The 17089-nt window shown below is 41.8% G+C and overlaps 3 protein-coding genes across 3 annotated transcripts; all 3 read right to left on the reverse strand.

The window, feature by feature from the left end:
* Positions 1-6384: 6384 nt before the first annotated feature.
* On the reverse strand, positions 6385-8229 carry LOC105219714 (cytochrome P450 6a9). Its single transcript, XM_011196012.3, has 2 exons — positions 7014-8229; positions 6385-6947 (listed from the first exon to the last, which is right to left on the reverse strand). Exons 1-2 carry the CDS (start codon positions 8107-8109, stop codon positions 6529-6531), a joined length of 1515 nt encoding a protein of 504 aa, XP_011194314.2. The 5' UTR covers positions 8110-8229; the 3' UTR covers positions 6385-6528.
* Positions 8230-8794: 565 nt separating this feature from the next.
* LOC105219715 (uncharacterized) lies at positions 8795-13676 on the reverse strand. The gene is made up of 4 exons (XM_011196013.3): positions 12505-13676; positions 12016-12437; positions 9387-10521; positions 8795-9325 (listed from the first exon to the last, which is right to left on the reverse strand). The coding sequence occupies exons 1-4, from the start codon at positions 13601-13603 to the stop codon at positions 8907-8909; spliced, it is 3075 nt and encodes a 1024-aa protein (XP_011194315.2). The 5' UTR covers positions 13604-13676; the 3' UTR covers positions 8795-8906.
* Positions 13677-13825: 149 nt separating this feature from the next.
* Positions 13826-15901, reverse strand: LOC105219712 (probable cytochrome P450 6a21). The gene is made up of 2 exons (XM_011196010.3): positions 14557-15901; positions 13826-14489 (listed from the first exon to the last, which is right to left on the reverse strand). Exons 1-2 carry the CDS (start codon positions 15650-15652, stop codon positions 14071-14073), a joined length of 1515 nt encoding a protein of 504 aa, XP_011194312.2. The 5' UTR covers positions 15653-15901; the 3' UTR covers positions 13826-14070.
* Between the last annotated feature and the right edge of the window lie 1188 nt (positions 15902-17089).

The following is a 17089-nucleotide window of genomic DNA, read 5'->3' on the forward strand; positions in this document are numbered from 1 at the left end:
ATATAACCTCAAATTTCATTAATTAGTTTATTACTTGCCTTTCCAGTTGGGTTACCATGGGTTAATGATTATTTCACCGCATTCCATTATTTTAAGCTAATTGTTGCTGGTTCAAAACTACTTTCCTTCGAACTTGTTCGAAAGTAATTAATATATTGCTTAAAATTTAATAAACCGTTAACTTAACAGTGAAAACAAAGCATATTTCATTAATCTGGATAGTTTTTAATTTTGCATCAAGCGCCCCTTAAGAAATTTAATATTAACCGTCATGCGTTGAATACGCTCCCGTTGGCGTATCAATATCTACACATATGTATGTTTGTTTACACTCTCAAACTTTGTGCAAAAATTTAAATCAATGCGCAATTTACCAAAATTTGTGTGCCAAAAATACTTTTAAGCTCCTCCATTCGAATACACATACACACATATATAGAACCCAGAGAAAAAATGCCATAGAGATATCTTGTGTTGCTGAAAGTACTCTTCTTACACATTACCGGCAACCATAATAATCCAACGGACCAGCTAAAAAGAGTAAAACTGGTTATCTCTAGAGAAGAATTTTTAATTTATGTGCGACTCTCGCTCTTGCATAATGCGTAATCTTTATTACTATATAATTGTTTATCTTTTTTTAATTACACTGTTGTTGTACATGGAAACGGATTAAAAAAATCTTAAAATAATAAAAAGTTAAAAGTAGTCTTATGTAGAAAACTTAACGCTTTCGTTCTCTCGTTAAGCAAAACTTTGTTTATTCTGAATCAAAAAACTATGCTCGCGGTTATTTTCTTAGCAGAATACCAAATACACTGCGGTAGATAAATGAATAAGTATTCATCCACACTTATTATACGTAATATAGATCACTTTAATCTCGCAAGATCTTTTATTATCAACAGCCTTCATTGAAATATAATCTCAGCAAGGGCCTATTGAGTCACAACCTACACGAGAGCGCGTACAGGATGTGACATTCCTTAGTTAGATTTGAGCTATATTTCGTTTGAGCCGATATTAATTAAACACGCTATTCGAAGAGCTAACAAAACTGAGTGTAACAAAGTAACGTATGAGAAATCATAACCGAAGTAGAGAAGTATTTTAAAACACTTACCAACGAGTTTAAGACAATACCCACTTACAACCCTTAAATTAAGCCAAATGGTCAACAAACTGTAGTTTGTGGGGAACATAACAAATCCTCAATTATATCTCAAACAATATTCCCTAGTCACAATGGAACAAAACTGCCCTAGGAACGCAGAGAGTAGACTGACTAATTATTTGAAGTCTTCAAACACACTCCTTTGTACTAGACAAAACCCTAAAACATAAATCAAACAGTCCACCGAGTTAAACTTAATTCAATTCAAAAATTAACAAAAGCCGAACTCTAAGTTTATCTTTTTTGTTCCAGGTACGAATGGATTTTTATATATAATATCTCTCAGACAGTCACTATTAACACCAATCGAAACCATCAGAACGTGAGGGAATCACCGGAAGAGCACTACTATTATTGTAATATGTGACATGAGTTGCAAAATTCCTATCCGACATGATTTTCACAGTCATTGGCGTTGTTTTCATATTAAGTACCATGTATATTATATTTGATATATTTAACTCTGAAGATTTGTCCTCCACATACACATAGTCATATATATTCCGTCATAAGTTTAGTAAAACCTGATAAATATGCTGATAAAAGCGGTAAAATTCTCAACTCATATTCACTTAACCCTTAACATCGTACCTTTATAATAAAGCAATGGAACTCGTTGAGTATGTGAATTGATTCGAGACCGAAGAAACTTATAGTTTGAAAAATCGTAAATCTTTCAATGATTAAATGTCAACCTTACTGAAGAGAAATGTCAAAAGTGCGGAAAAAATATGGCGTCGTCTATCGATCTACTTTTGTAGCGTATTTTTTGAAAAACCTTTTATATATAATTGTTCGACCTAAATACAGACTAATCTAGAGCACACTCAGCCGATCTTATAGATTTTGAGTAGGCATTAACGTGTTAGAGGATGGATCATGTGTAGAAGTTCACGCAAGTGAGGAAAGTTTTTGATTGTCACTCACTTGGGAGTGGCCAGAAACGATTCTTCTCCACATGGTTCAAGCAGCTCACGACTTCCGGTTTTAGACCAAGTATCCTCTGGGTAGCCAACAGACATCCGTTTGAAGGCGAGCTAAAGTGAGAAGGCGAAGCCCGCTTATGCGGTTGTGCGTAGGGTTTGGGACCCACCACATAAAAACACCCCCCAATGAAAAATCTACGAAAGCCTCGGATGAGACACCCCCCTTTTGATGACGACCCCTGCAAACGTTTTAAGGATAATGATATAAGGGCATGCACCTGGAATGTCCGGACCCTTAATTGGGAAGGTGCCTCTGCCCAGCTGGTTGATGTCCTCATACGACTTAAGGCTGACATCACCGCCATCCAAGAAGTGCGATGGACGGGACAAGGACGGAAGAAGGTGGGTCCTTGTGACATCTACTACAGCGGCCATATAAAGGAGCGCAAATTTGGTGTTGGATTTGTGGTGGGAGAGAGACTCCGTCGCAGAGTCCTGGCATTCACCCCGGTGGATGAACGTCTAGCCACAATCCGCATCAAAGCGAGGTTCTTCAACATATCGCTGATTTGCGCCCACGCCCCAACGGAAGAGAAGGACGATGTGACCAAAGATGCTTTCTATGAGCGCCTAGAACGCACCTATGAGCGCTGCCCCCGCCACGATGTAAAAGTCGTGCTTGGTGATTTTAACGCCAGGGTGGGTAAAGAAGGTGTCTTTGGCACAACAGTCGGAAAATTCAGCCTCCATGACGAAACATCGCCAAACGGCCTGAGGCTGATCGACTTCGCTGGGGCCCGAAATATGGTCGTCTGTAGTACCAGATTCCAGCATAAGAAAATACATCAAGCTACTTGGCTGTCTCCTGATCGAAACACGCGGAACCAAATCGATCACGTTGTGATAGACGGAAGACATGTCTCCTGTGTTTTAGACGTGCGTACGCTCCGAGGACCAAATATAGACTCGGACCATTATCTGGTCGCAGCGAAGATACGCACCCGCCTCTGTGCAGCAAAGAATGCCCGTCAACAAACACAAGGAAGGTTCGACGTCGAAAAGCTGCAATCGCAACAGACAGCCACGAAATACTCTACTCGACTTGCACTCCTGCTCTCTGAGAGCACTCATCAGCATCTCGGTATAAGGGAACTGTGGAACGGCATCTCAAACTCACTGCGTACCGCTGCAGCCGAAACAATTGGTTTTCGGCAACGACAAAAAACAAGCTGGTACGATGAGGAGTGCCGTCTGGCAGCGGAGAGAAAACAGACTGCCTACCTCGCAACATTGCAAACGACCACAACACGTGCGGGATGGGATAGATACCGAGAGCTGAAGAGGGAAGCGAGACGCATTTGCAGACAAAAAAGAAAGAGGCCGAAATGCGTGAGTACGAAGAGCTTGAGAAGCTGGCAGACAGAGGGAATGCTCGAAAATTTTATGAAAAAATGAAGCGACTTAACGAAGGTTTCAAGACCGGAGCATCCTCATGTAGAGACCAAGGTGGTAATCTGGTAACCGATGTCCAGGGCATACTGGGATTATGGAGGGAACACTTCTCCGACCTGCTGAATGGCAGTGAGAGTACAACACCAGGAGATGGCGAACCCGATCCCCCAATCGATGACGATGGAACAGATGTTCCATTACCCGACCATGAAGAAATTCGAATAGCAATTACCCGCTTGAAGAACAACAAAGCAGCGGGGGCCGATAGATTACCGGCAGAACTATTCAAATACGGCGGCGAAGAACTGATAAGGTGCATGCATCAGCTTCTTTGCAGAATATGGTCGGAAGAAAGCATGCCTGACGATTGGAATCTCAGTGTGCTCTGCCCAATCCATAAAAAGGGAGATCCCACAAACTGCGCCAATTACCGTGGGATCAGCCTCCTAAATATCGCATACAAGGTTCTATCGAGCGTATTGTGTGAAAGACTAAAGCCCACCGTCAACAAACTGATTGGACCTTATCAGTGTGGCTTTAGACCTGGAAAATCGACAACTGACCAGATATTCACCATGCGCCAAATCTTGGAAAAGACCCGAGAAAAGAGGATCGACACACACCACCTTTTTGTCGATTTTAAAGCTGCTTTCGACAGCACGAAAAGGAGTTGCCTTTACGCCGCGATGTCTGAATTTGGTATCCCCGCAAAACTAATACGGCTGTGTAAATTGACGTTGAGCAACACCAAAAGCTCCGTCATGATTGGGAAGGACCTCTCCGAGCCGTTCGATACCAAACGAGGTTTCAGACAAGGTGACTCACTATCGTGCGACTTCTTTAACCTGATGCTGGAAAAAATTATAAGAGCTGCAAAGCTAAACCGAGAAGGTACAATCTTCTACAAGAGTGTACAGCTTTTGGCGTACGCCGATGATATTGATATCATCGGAAGCAACAACCGCGCCGTTTGTTCTGCTTTTTCCCGCATGGATAAGGAGGCGAAGCGAATGGGTCTGGAGGTGAATGAGGACAAGACGAAATATCTCCTGTCATCAAACAAACAGTCGGCGCATTCGCGTCTTGGCTCCCACGTCACTGTTGACAGTCATAACTTCGAGGTCGTAGATAATTTCGTATACCTGGGAACCAGCATCAACAACACGAACAATGTCAGCCTCGAAATCCAGCGCAGAATAACTCTTGCCAACAGGTGCTACTTTGGACTGAGTAGGCAATTGAACAGTAAAGTCCTCTCTCGACGAACCAAAATCAAGCTCTACAAGTCACTTATCATTCCCGTCCTGCTTTACGGTGCAGAAGCTTGGACGATGTCAACATCAGATGAGACGACACTAGGAGTTTTCGAGAGGAAAATTTTGCGCAAGATTTATGGTCCTCAGAACATTGGCAACGGCGAATACCGCAGACGATGGAACGATGAGCTGTACGAGTTATACGACGACATTGACATAGTTCAGCGAATAAAAAGACAGCGGCTACGCTGGCTAGGTCATGTTGTCCGAATGGACGAAAACACTCCAGCCCTGAAAGTGTTCGATGCAGTACCCGCCGGAGGAAGCCGAGGAAGGGGAAGGCCTCCACTCCGTTGGAGGGACCAGGTGGAGAGCGACCTGGTTACACTTGGGATCTCCAACTGGCGCCGAACTGCAAAGGAGAGAGACAGGTGGCGCACTATCGTCGATTCGGCTATAACCGGCTAAACGGTTGCAACGCCAATCACATACATTAACGTGTTCCAACATCTCATAATTCGGATATGCCGACTGCTTCTGCTAAAATTTATACGCTTTATGTAGTACTCTCAAAGATAACGGAACCCATCGTTAAATCATATAGAAATTGTTCTAAAAATTATTGATTACCTAAAAATCTTCTTATAAAAAAGATGCCATATCACGCATATGGTGGGGTCTTCAGCTGAATCATTTCTAAAGGTGAACGTTCACAAGGGTTAAGCCTACATGATTTTCAAATTTTTATAAAACACCAAAGTACTTTTTTTTAATTTCACACCTGTTTGCTCTGAGTGTTGTATGTTGTTGTACTATGTGCCGTTACGAGTATACGCCGCGCGCGCTTATCGGCTTATCAGCGTTCTAAGTGGCTGGACTATTTAATCAAAAATGACAAATAATTACTTCAACAATAACGGTGCTTTTCGTGAGTTGATGATTTGTAATTTCTACCAGGTGATTTGCGGAAATGATACGAAATATTTTAGGTAATTTCATTTTTATTTATTATTATTATTTATTTTTGAGTAAGCGAGCCATTTTTATGCGCTTTAATCTCTTTTAGCGTAATTTTTGTCAAAGCAATGGTGACCATTTATTCGTTGATATCTTTAGTATCGCAGTTGTGACATATTGTTTATTATTTGGGTGAGATATTGTAATGTGAGATTAACGCTGAAGAAATTACTTGCACTTTCTGCCTATATGCTCTCACAAGAGATACTTGACCTTACACAACACTATAGATACTCATATTCAATATCTTTTAGTCCTGCGAGTGAGATCACGTACTCCCAAAAGCATGACAACTCTTTTTGTTTGGTTTCCCCCTGGATAACTTGTTCCATAAGCGTTCCAAAACAAACCGTCCAATAAGGTGACTCAGAACTCAAATTAAAACACCGTCTTGTGTCTTCCGGAAAGTAGGAAGACTATTAAATCACAACCCCCTCGGGTCTCACTTGAGTTAAAAAAAATCCCACAACAGTAATTTGATTCATCGATACATTTCTAGATCTACTCCAGAGCTAGTTGCGATTGTAAATATAGGCGATTCTTAAACCAAAGACGGTGCTTTCTTCTCCGCTAATTCCACACGGTTTATTATTTCCAATCACTGTTATAAATACATAGACATTTATATAATAAAAATATATTTTCTCAAAAGGTGAGTCAATTGAGGTAGCCAAGGCAATACTTAAATCTAAATCTAAAACAATCAAACTTTGTCCACACGCAGGTAAATGCCAGATTTGGAACTGACGAGGTAGCTAGCTAAATTGTATTGCATCGGTATGGGTGTTTTGTCGCACACGCTAAACTTGAAGTTCTTCAGCAAATACGCCAAACCGACACGCACTTGCATCTGTCCGAAGCGCATGCCAATGCAGTTGCGTGGACCCTCGCCGAAGGCTAAGAACTCAATGCAGTCGCGTTTGGCCACCTTCTCCGGTGCGAAATTATCGGGGTTGAAGTCATCTGGGTTGGGATATAGATCTGGATCGCGATGCATAGCGCCCACAGGTATCAGTACCTTCATATTCTTCTTAATCATATACTTCGGATGCCCGGGCACCGGGTAGTCTACCAAGCTCTTGCGATTCAACACTGGCAGCACCGTATACAAACGTAAGGTCTCTGCAATTAGAGAGCAAAATATTCAGCATTTCTTCAAAACACTAGTATAGAGGTGTTTGAACTTACCCGATATGATTTGGTTCAAGTATACCATTTCGCTCATACACTCGTAGGTGAACTGTCCGTCATAGCGCTCGAGCACTTCGTTGATTTCCTGGCGTGCGCGGTCTTGCACATCCTGATGTTGCGCCAATTCGTAGAGCGCAAAGGACAGTGTGGTCGATGAAGTTTCAAAACCGGCAATCAGGAACACGTACGCCTGCGCTGCCAATTCCTCTACAGTGATGCTCATACTCTGACCATCTTCGGATTTCATCAACTTGTTATTCTTCAAATCCAACAACATATCGAAGAAGTCATTACGTCGGATGTTATTCTTTTCACGATATTCGATATTCTCGCGCACAATGCGCATATAGAAATCAGTAATGTGATCGGGAACCATCTTTACGCGCAGAAATCTTGCCAAGTTGGGGAATGTGTTGACGAAAAAGCGCGCATACGGTCCAAAGCGCACATCGGTTAGGGCCTTGCGACCCATTACACGGAACTCCGAATTGGGATCCTTCAAGCTGTTGCACTCAATGCCGAAAGCACACGTACCAATCACATCGGTAGTGAAGCGTGCCAACAGCTCTTTCACCTCAATCACTGGATCCTCCTTTTGCATTTTCGCAAACATATTTGCCAGTTCCTCACCGACGCGCACAATCACCGGATACATCAACTTCATTTTGCCGGAGGTGAATGTTGGCGAAAGCTTTGAGCGCATGCTGCGCCATTTATGACCATCCAGCAAGAAGAGTTGTCCAGACAGCGGATCGTGCTTAACATTGGTGTAGAATCCACGATCTGTGAATTTATTAAAATCTTTTATTAACACCAACTTGGCCAACTCTGGTGTTAGGACAAAGACATTGGCACCACGTCCCCAATAGAATCCACAAAAAGGTCCGGTGCCTTTGAATTTCTTATATGTGTGTAACCAAATGTCAGCAAAGCTGCGGGTACTGCCCAAACCGGTTATATTGCCACTTTTGGAATCTGGTTCTTCGCATGGTATTCCTAATTGCTGCCAATAGCTTAAACTTTGGCGCATGGAATAGGCTATGTAGCCTATCAGGCCCAACACTAGGGCTAACAGTATTGATAGCGTAATCATTTCGGTTATGCTTTGTGATTCCAAACACGAAGTTATACTATTTCGATTTTATACTAGACCACGTCCGAACAATGTGCCGCTGACAAATTTAAACTAACTACTGAATAATGCCAGCGGTATGCGGCTATTTAAACGAGTTGCTGAGACTTCACGGTGTCTGAGCACATATGTGGTGTGAGTAAGCATTTTGCCTCTTCAGTCATAAAAAAATTTTAGTTAGTTTTAGAAGAGGTAAAGTACAGAAATTCTGATATGCTTATACCGATAACGCAATAGATAACGGCACAATTTGAACGATCTATTTTGCCATTCCTAAAAGTATACAAACTAAACGTCTAAAAGATCAACATGAAATTGATTGAACCAGCTAGAGCTTTTCCGTTAGATGGCACTGAAAACCTCTTTTGAGAGCATGTGGAAATGGGATAGTTTTAGAGAAAGATAGATAGAGATGGCTAGATAGATATCGCATACCAAAATGGTTGGGATGACTAGAAGATTTAAGTATGTCACCTCTCATATAAATTGAAGGTAGGTCCAAACGTAGAAATTACGAAATTTTTTCGTTGCTCACAAAAAAGTATTTTGGTCCAGAAATCGTCCAGTACGTTCCACTAGCTATTGTGTAACATACATCAGCATATCAGTCCTACCTGTTAGACTAAAGAAATTAGGAACTAAAAAATTGCGAATACTTAATCCCTTTATTATCCAACAAAGTGTTTTTAACAATATCCAACAAAAATATAAATTTTCAATACTTTTTATAAATTTCTTTTAAGATTGTAGCATCCCACTCAAACTTTTTCTACCTGCAGACAAATGCCATGCTCGGACTGCACTAGAAAGTTGATCTTGTCATAAGTCATCGGAATTGGTGTCTTCGCACACACCGAAAACTTGAAGTTCTTTAAGAGCAGAGCCAAGCCAATACGGGCTTGCATTTGACCGAACCGCATGCCAATGCAATTACGTGGGCCCTCGCCGAAGGGCAGCCACTCAACACCATCACGCTGCGCAACCTTCTCGGGTGAAAAGTTATCCGGGTTGAAAGCGTCGGGATTGGGATAAATGTCAGCATCACGGTGATAGGCAGCAGCCGGTATAACAACTTGCATACCCTTAGCGATGACAAATTTCGGATAACCCGGCACTGGGTACTCCTCCATGCACTCACGATTCAACACGGGTAGCACGGTGTAGAGGCGCAACGTCTCTTTGCAAATAAATAAAAACTGTTAAATATTTATTTTAGAGTTTTTTGGAAATGAACTTACCGGATATCACTTGGTCCAGGTAGACCATTTCCTTCATGCACTCATACGTGAAGTCGCTGTTGTGTTTCTCCAGCGTTTCCACGACCTCGTCACGCACACGCTGTTGTATATCTTCGTGCTGCGCCAGTTCGTACAATGCGAAACCCATGGTGGTCGACGAGGTCTCGAAGCCGGCAATCAGAAAAACAAACGCTTGGGCAGCTAATTCCTCTACGGTGATGCTCAAGTCTTGACCATCCTCCGACTTTAACAGCTTGTTGTTCTTCAAATCCAACAACATGTCAAAGAAATCATTGCGTCTGATGTTGTTCTTCTCACGGTAGGCGATATTCTCGCGCACAATGCGCAAATAGAAGTCGGTGATGTGATCGGGTGTGCTTTTTAAATGCATCTTTCGACAGAATTGCGGGAAGCTATTCAGCAACGCCAAACCGATTTGTCCATAGCGCAAATCAGTGAAGACGCGCTTGCCCATCTGCCGGAATTCATCGCTGGGGTTCTTCAAACTATTCACTTCAATGCCAAACGCGCAAGTGCCGATGACGTCAGTGGTGAAACGCGCTAGATAATCACGTATCTCCAAAACGGGCTCCTGCTTAATAGCTTCCGACACAACCTGCACAAACTCCTCACCCACGCGACACACAGTTGGGAACATATACTTCATCTTACCGGATGTGAAGGTGGGCGATAGCTTATTACGCATCGCACGCCATCTGTGGCCGTCCAGGAGGAAGAGTTGTCCAGTCAGCGGATCATCCTCCGGATTTGAATAGAAACCGCGATCAACGAAATTATTAAAATCCTTAATCAGTATAGCTTTTGCCAATTTCGTGTCCAAGATGAAGGCCGATGGGCGTTGGAACCAGAAGAAACCACAAAACGGACCAGTCCCCTTGAATTTATTGTACGTGCTCAGCCATATCTCCACAAACGAACGCGTCGTGCGCACGCCATTCAAATTGCCGAGTAAATAATTGGGCTTCTCATAGGCAATGCCGCGCACCTCCCAATACATGAAGCGCTGACGCAGCCAGTAGAACGCATAGCCCAGCAGTCCAAGCAGCGTGGCCAGCAGGAATTGCGTGACGGACATTATCACTAAATTAAGCTGTGCGACAAAGTAAAGAACTAATTTTCAGCAATCAGCGACAAGCAGTTCGAGCGTTTGATATCACAGCGTTCCGAATACTAAACTAGAATATCAAAATTCTTGACGCTGCTTGAAAAGAGTGACTAGCACGAGCTTTAAGTGAATAGTGTGCGTGAGTAATTGTACATTTTTTCTATTAAATTAAATTGCTTTGAATACTATTCTCTGGGTCCACCTGTTCTCTAACGTTGTAGACATCAGTAAACACAAGCCATTTGAGAATATTTATTAGTGAGAACACAAATGACAATAACAACAGCAATAGGCAACGGTCTCTTTAACAGTTATCTATTTACGCTCACAAAGGTTTAAGTTATTGATCACTTTACTACTTTACTTTATTTCTATTTTGGTATTTATAAGTATAATGATTCTTATCAAATTATCCTAGGCTCCCAAGTGGAACCGTCAGCATTACTCAGCAAAAAGTTTAATGAAAGCTACAGCAAAGCTAATGAAATATCTAAGCGGTTGCTTCGATATTAGACTCTAACTAATTGCAGCGAAGTCTTAATATTCTTATAAGAAATATTATTGCAGTTACTCAGGGTATTATCTTTAGAGCAATAATGATAGAATACAATAACCTTGAAATTATACGATTGAATTAGTAAAAGCTCGCATTTCATTAATGAAACTTTCCACACACTCTTGATATAGATCAATTCCGAGATAACCTCTAGTACTCTACAATGATCTTAATCTCTTGTACAAGTTCTGTAGCAGCAAATAACTACTTTGGACAAGATTAGGTCGTTAAGGTTAGATCTTGTTTTCGTGATCTTTATCCAATTTCTCTTTCAAATAATCTAGTCTAACATAGCAATGAACTTGAGCTTAGCTGTGCTTACTAGATTTCTCAACGGGTTCGCATAGTAATAAAAGCTTTTGAAATTGTACTTTAGTATGTTAGAATTATGCAGATATCATTATCTTATCGTCCTCTAGCAAACGCTGCTAATCAAATTTCCTTTTATAATTCGAAATCACGCATGAAACACTGCAAGCGATTTCAACAGGTGTGAAATAAGTGCAAAACCTGTGAAATTCGATGATAAAGTTTGTGGGTGTTTTATAAGTTTACATGAACTGTACGATTTACCGGCAAACAACTGATGGCGCCTTAATCTATCATAATTTCAAGTATTTTATTTATAGTACATGAGGAGAGCGCAATGTTGCTAGAATCTCTCAGCTAAGCAACATTTCTACCAGCAACAAACACCGTTCTCAAAGCTTGCAAAATATTGCTTTCAGGTTTTAGTAGCTGCAGTGGGCGGCAATGCGAACAATAAACTAGTTTTCTCAAAGCTTATAAATTAAATATCAACAACAAGCGTCGCATTTTCACGAGACAATTGCCACTGCATCTGTTTATTACAAATTAACGTTATTTACAAGGTCTAAAGCACACAAATATAATTAGTATTTCACTAAGCTTAATATATTTACAACATAAGAATTTCTACCGGCTCAAGCAGCCACCTTTTCAACGTTCAAGAAAATATCGCCCTCAGCCATCGATACAAAAGATTCTTTGCTGTATTTGATGGGTATCTGTGTCTTTTCGCTTACACTGAACTTGAAGCTCTTCAACAAGTAAGCGAGACCAACGCGTGTCTGCATGAGACCAAAACGTAGACCGACGCAATTGCGTGGACCATCGCCGAACGGCAGCCACTCAATGGAATCGCGCTGCGCCACTTTCTCCGGTGTGAAGTGATCGGGATTGAACTCTTCCGGATTGGGATAGTAATCCTCGTCGTAGTGTATGCCCACAGCTGGGATTATCACAAAAGTGCCCTTTTTGATTTTGTATTTTGGTTGATCTGGCACTTGATAGTCCTCTAGGCATTCGCGTGTAAGCATGGGCACTATGGTGTGCTTCCTTAAAGTTTCTATTAAGATAAAATTGTGCTTGTTTAGTTAAACCAATTGCATTAAACTGAATTAGTGCGCACTCACCTGATATCACTTGATTCAAGTAGACCATTTCGTTCATACACTCATAAGTGAATTCACCGTTATGTCGCGCTAGCACTTCATTGACTTCCTGTCGCGCACGTTCTTGTAAGTCTTCACGCTGTGCCAACTCGTAGAGCGCAAAGCCCATCGTGGTCGATGAGGTCTCAAATCCAGCGACCATGAATACAAATGCCTGCGCCGCCAGCTCTTCAACAGTTATATTCGTCATCGCTTGACCGTCCTCTGATTTCATCATTTTATTATTTTTCAGGTCCAACAACATATCGAAAAAGTCATGACGTTTGATGTTATTCGCCTCGCGGTAGGCAATATTTTCACGTACAATACGCATATAGAAGTCGGTAATGTGATCGGGTGTCATTTTGATATGTAGACGACGCGACAATTTCGGAAAAAGTATAATTAAAGCCAACCCTAGAGATCCATGACGCTGGTCTGTGAACACACGTCTGCCCATCTGACGGAAAGGATCGTTGGGATTCTTCAAGCTGTTGCAGTCGATGCCAAAAGCGCACGAGCCGATCACGTCGGTGGTGTAGCGTCCAAGAGAATCGCGCACTTCCATTGTCGAACCACCGTTCACTGCTTCGTTATACACATGCACGAGCTCGGCAGCCACTCTGGTAACAGTCGGAAACATTTGCTTCATTTTACCGGAAGTGAACGTCGGCGAGAGTTTAGTGCGCATGGCACGCCACTTATGGCCGTCCAATGAAAAGAGATGTCCGGACAGTGGATCATCATCTGGATTCGTATAGAAGCCGCGATCAGTGAACTTATTGAACTCCTTGATGAGTATAGCTTTAGCAAGACTCTTCTCCAGTACAAAGACAGCTGGACGTTGAAACCAATAGAAGCCACAAAAAGATCCAGTGCCTTTGAATTTGCTGTATGTGGCACGTGCTATATCCGCAAATGAGCGCGGCGTGCGCATACCCAACAAATTGCCAAGCAGATAGTCGGGCTTATCGCATGCTATGCCAAGATCCTGCCAATAATTCATGCGCTTTCGAAACCAGTAGACAAAGTAACTCACAAGTCCCAAGACTGTGAGTAAAAGAAATTGCGTTACTGCCATTTCTGCGAGTGTACTAATCGTACGCGTGCTCCACTGTCTAACTCAAATGGTGAACTGACACGATAAACTTGTAGTTTCAGCCAGTCAAGGTGTAAATTATCAAAAAGCTTTGTAGCGTATGCTAAGTACTTACTTATTTTCTCACATATAATTACAGACGCTCGGAGTTCGCCTCCATAAAAAGAGAGATTGAGAGAGGGTTATTAGGCAGACAGCGAGCTGATTACTAGTTTGATGCTGCCGGCAATTTGTAGACATAGATTAATATCTAATCAAGTCCCTTCTTCAAAGCTATGAAGCTTTTAAATACAAGTTTCGAAGCATATCAGTCGGTTTCAAATGCAAAATACCGATTGTGCGCAGATTCTTTGAGACAATTTTTTATTGAAATTTATGTTTCTAAATAACAATTATGGATTTAATGCAGTCTCATTTAAAAATATACACATTAAGCTAAAATATATTACTCAAATCGCTTGTACTTTGAGATGGATGCCACCTTTGGCAGTGGTTATGAATTGCTTGCGATCTAGTACCAACGGAATATCTGTCTGTGAACAAGTACCAAATTCAAAATTTCGCAACAAATAAGTCAGTGCGACGCGTATCTGCATTTGACCAAAACGCAGGCCGATGCAATTGCGCGGACCATCACCGAAGGGCAGCCAAGTGATGGAGTCACGCGCCTGCATTTCCTCCGCTGCAAAACGTTCCGGTAGAAATTTTTCTGGTTCCGGGTAAATCTCGGGATCATGTTGTATTCCCATAACTGGTATATATACGATGGTACCTTTTTCGATCACATACTGGGGATGTCCAGGCACAACATAATCGGCTATAGCCTTGCGCTGCAAATGTGGTAGTACTGGATATTTGCGGAGAGTTTCTAAAACAAACGAAGAAAACTTATATTGCAATGGCATATATGAATTCCTCAATTTGGCATTACTCACCTGATATAACCTGTTTCAGATAAGTCATCGAGTTCACACATTCATAAGTGACCTTGCCACCATGACTCTCAACCGCCTCAAATATTTCTTCACGCAAACGCTGTTGTATGTCTGGATTGACAGCCAACTCATATAGTAAAAATGAGAGAGTAGTGGATGAGGTCTCAAAACCACCAACAAAGAACACGAACGCTTGCGCGGCCATCTCCTCCAGCGTAAGCCCCTTCTCATCGGCGCTATCATCGAACTTTAATTTACCTTTATTTAGCTCCATCAGTATGTTCAAGAAGTCATTACGCTGCACATCTTTCTTCTTCCTATAATCAACAGCTTCACGTACAATATTCAGAAAGAAATCCGTTATATCGTCCGGTATCATGCGCACATGCAATTTGCGTGCCACAGACGGCGCCGCAGTTATCATTGCATTCACGAAACTTGAATGCCGACGATCGGTAAAAATACGACGTCCCATTTCACGGAAAATAGCATCCGGGTTCTTGAGACTATTGCACTCAATGCCAAAAGCACACGACCCAATCACATCGGTGGTGAAACGTGCCATAAAATCCTTGATCTCTATTTCGTTACTCTTTGCCAGTTCGGTATTTATGGTATCGACGAATTGTTCAGCCACCGAAACCACAGTGGGGAACATGAACTTCATTTGGCCAGAGGTGAAGGTGGGCGTGAGTTTGTTGCGCATTACGCGCCATTTATGACTTTGTAATAGAAACAAATGTCCACTGAGCGGATCATCCTTCTCATTGATATAGAGGCCACGATCGGTGAATTTGCCAAAGTCTTTAATTAACACCTGTTTGGTCAACTCCGGTGTGAGCACCAGAACCGAAGGCTTTTGCAGAAAATAAAGTCCACAAAAGGGGCCCGACCCGACGTAACGTTTGTAGACTTTCGTAAAGGCTTCGGCAATACTTTGTGTCTTTGTGACACCCTGTAGATTACCATGAATCCAGTGGGGTGTATCACAAGGTATGCCTCTGCGCTGCCAATAAGTTAGGTTCCGTTGTGTTATATAAATGAGCGCAGCAACTGCCGCCAAAATAATGCTCAATAGAATTTCTGTTACCGCCATAACTCCGATCTCTCGAGTTGTAGACTATCTACCGTTTTAAATACACAATTGTCTATGCGAGCGCAACTTAGAACTCGAACTGTTGATAATTACTCCGTAACTGCAACATTTATAGTAACTTTTCAGTAGTAAACAAGATGACTAATACAGACCACCAACAGCAATAATTATCTGCATGGAGGTATAAAGTGTATCCACTCAAATGACATAGCAGTTTTACACTCAAGTGTGCCTACGAACTATGTGCAAATGTGCGTGATAAGATTATTTCACTTGTTTGTACAAATAATATTCTAATGTAATTTGCTTTTGCATTAAGTAATAAAATTTCTGAGTCAAGTTGAAGGCAGCGAATTCCCACGCTGCAACATTGCAGCTTGCGGTATTTTTGCCATTCACTGTCTCTTTTCACTGTAATAAAAATTATGTTTTTCTGGTATGGACCACACTTAAGAAGAACGTTTTGAAAGAAAAATTAAGAAGACCATCATGAAAACAGCTGATGGAAATACTGAAAGACCCTTAGACGGAGTTGGAAACGATGCCCAACAGGAGAAGTCACATTTAAACTACTTTTAGACTTAATCCACTCACCATAACAAGATAGAATACCCTCGAACCCCTTGGTTGCCGTAGAACAAAACCAATGCATTTCTACTCTAGCTACAGCAATAAATATCAGGATACTTCTAATCTATGAAGAAAGAGGGTCCCAAAAAGGTTTCGTGACCACCAATAAATCATTTATATTCATAGAACTTAAAACTTGACGTATACTTTGTCCAATAAGTACTCAAAGCTTTGATATAATAGAGGCGGAAAGGATCGACCAGCTTGTACAAAAAGAACCGTATAATATGGATATGCTATTAGGGCAGATATTTCTGCGAAACTGAGTCAAAACTTCATGTTATTAATTCGAACTTCGACCCTCTAGTTATAGACGATTTAAAACTGGTTCGATAAGCTATAGAAGATGGGAGAGATTCCTCAGTTAAGAGCAATAATGTCGTACTAAAGAATTCATAGCTGGATAACAGTGGAAGCTTTAAGCTTAAGCTGCCATATGTACACATTAAAATTCGTGAGAGATTCTTATTCAAACGATTTTCTCGCTCTCTCTCTCACAAAGCACACAAGCCTTTGTATGTATGTGATTGGCGTTGCAACCGTTTAGCCGGTTATAGCAGAATCGATGATAGTGCGCCACTTCTCTCTTTCCTTCGCAGTTCGGCGCCAGATGGAGATCCCAAGTGTAAGCAAGTCGTTCCCCACTTAGTCCCTCCAACGGAGTGGAGGCCTTCCCCTTCCTCGGCTTCCTCCGGCGGGTACTGCATCCAGAATTTTCAGAGCTGGAGTGTTTTCGTCCATTCAGATAACATGACCTAGCCAGCGTAACCGCTGTCTTTTTATTATTCTTCTTCTTCTGCACCATAA

Source organism: Zeugodacus cucurbitae, chromosome 6 (genome assembly GCF_028554725.1).
Source record: "Zeugodacus cucurbitae isolate PBARC_wt_2022May chromosome 6, idZeuCucr1.2, whole genome shotgun sequence".
In the NCBI taxonomy this organism is placed as follows: domain Eukaryota; kingdom Metazoa; phylum Arthropoda; class Insecta; order Diptera; family Tephritidae; genus Zeugodacus; species Zeugodacus cucurbitae.

Bases quoted from the DNA above. Each gene is read 5' to 3' on its own strand.
- LOC105219715 (XM_011196013.3), bottom strand. From the start codon at position 13,603: ATGGCAGTAACGCAATTTCTTTTACTCACAGTCTTGGGACTTGTGAGT. The intron at 12,438-12,504 runs GTGAGTGCGCAC...TTATCTTAATAG, and splicing joins CTTGAATCAAGTGATATCAG to AAACTTTAAGGAAGCACACC. The intron at 9,326-9,386 runs GTAAGTTCATTT...TTATTTGCAAAG, and splicing joins CCTGGACCAAGTGATATCCG to AGACGTTGCGCCTCTACACC.
- LOC105219714 (XM_011196012.3), bottom strand. From the start codon at position 8,109: ATGATTACGCTATCAATACTGTTAGCCCTAGTGTTGGGCCTGATAGGC. The intron at 6,948-7,013 runs GTAAGTTCAAAC...CTCTAATTGCAG, and splicing joins CTTGAACCAAATCATATCGG to AGACCTTACGTTTGTATACG.
- LOC105219712 (XM_011196010.3), bottom strand. From the start codon at position 15,652: ATGGCGGTAACAGAAATTCTATTGAGCATTATTTTGGCGGCAGTTGCT. The intron at 14,490-14,556 runs GTGAGTAATGCC...CGTTTGTTTTAG, and splicing joins TCTGAAACAGGTTATATCAG to AAACTCTCCGCAAATATCCA.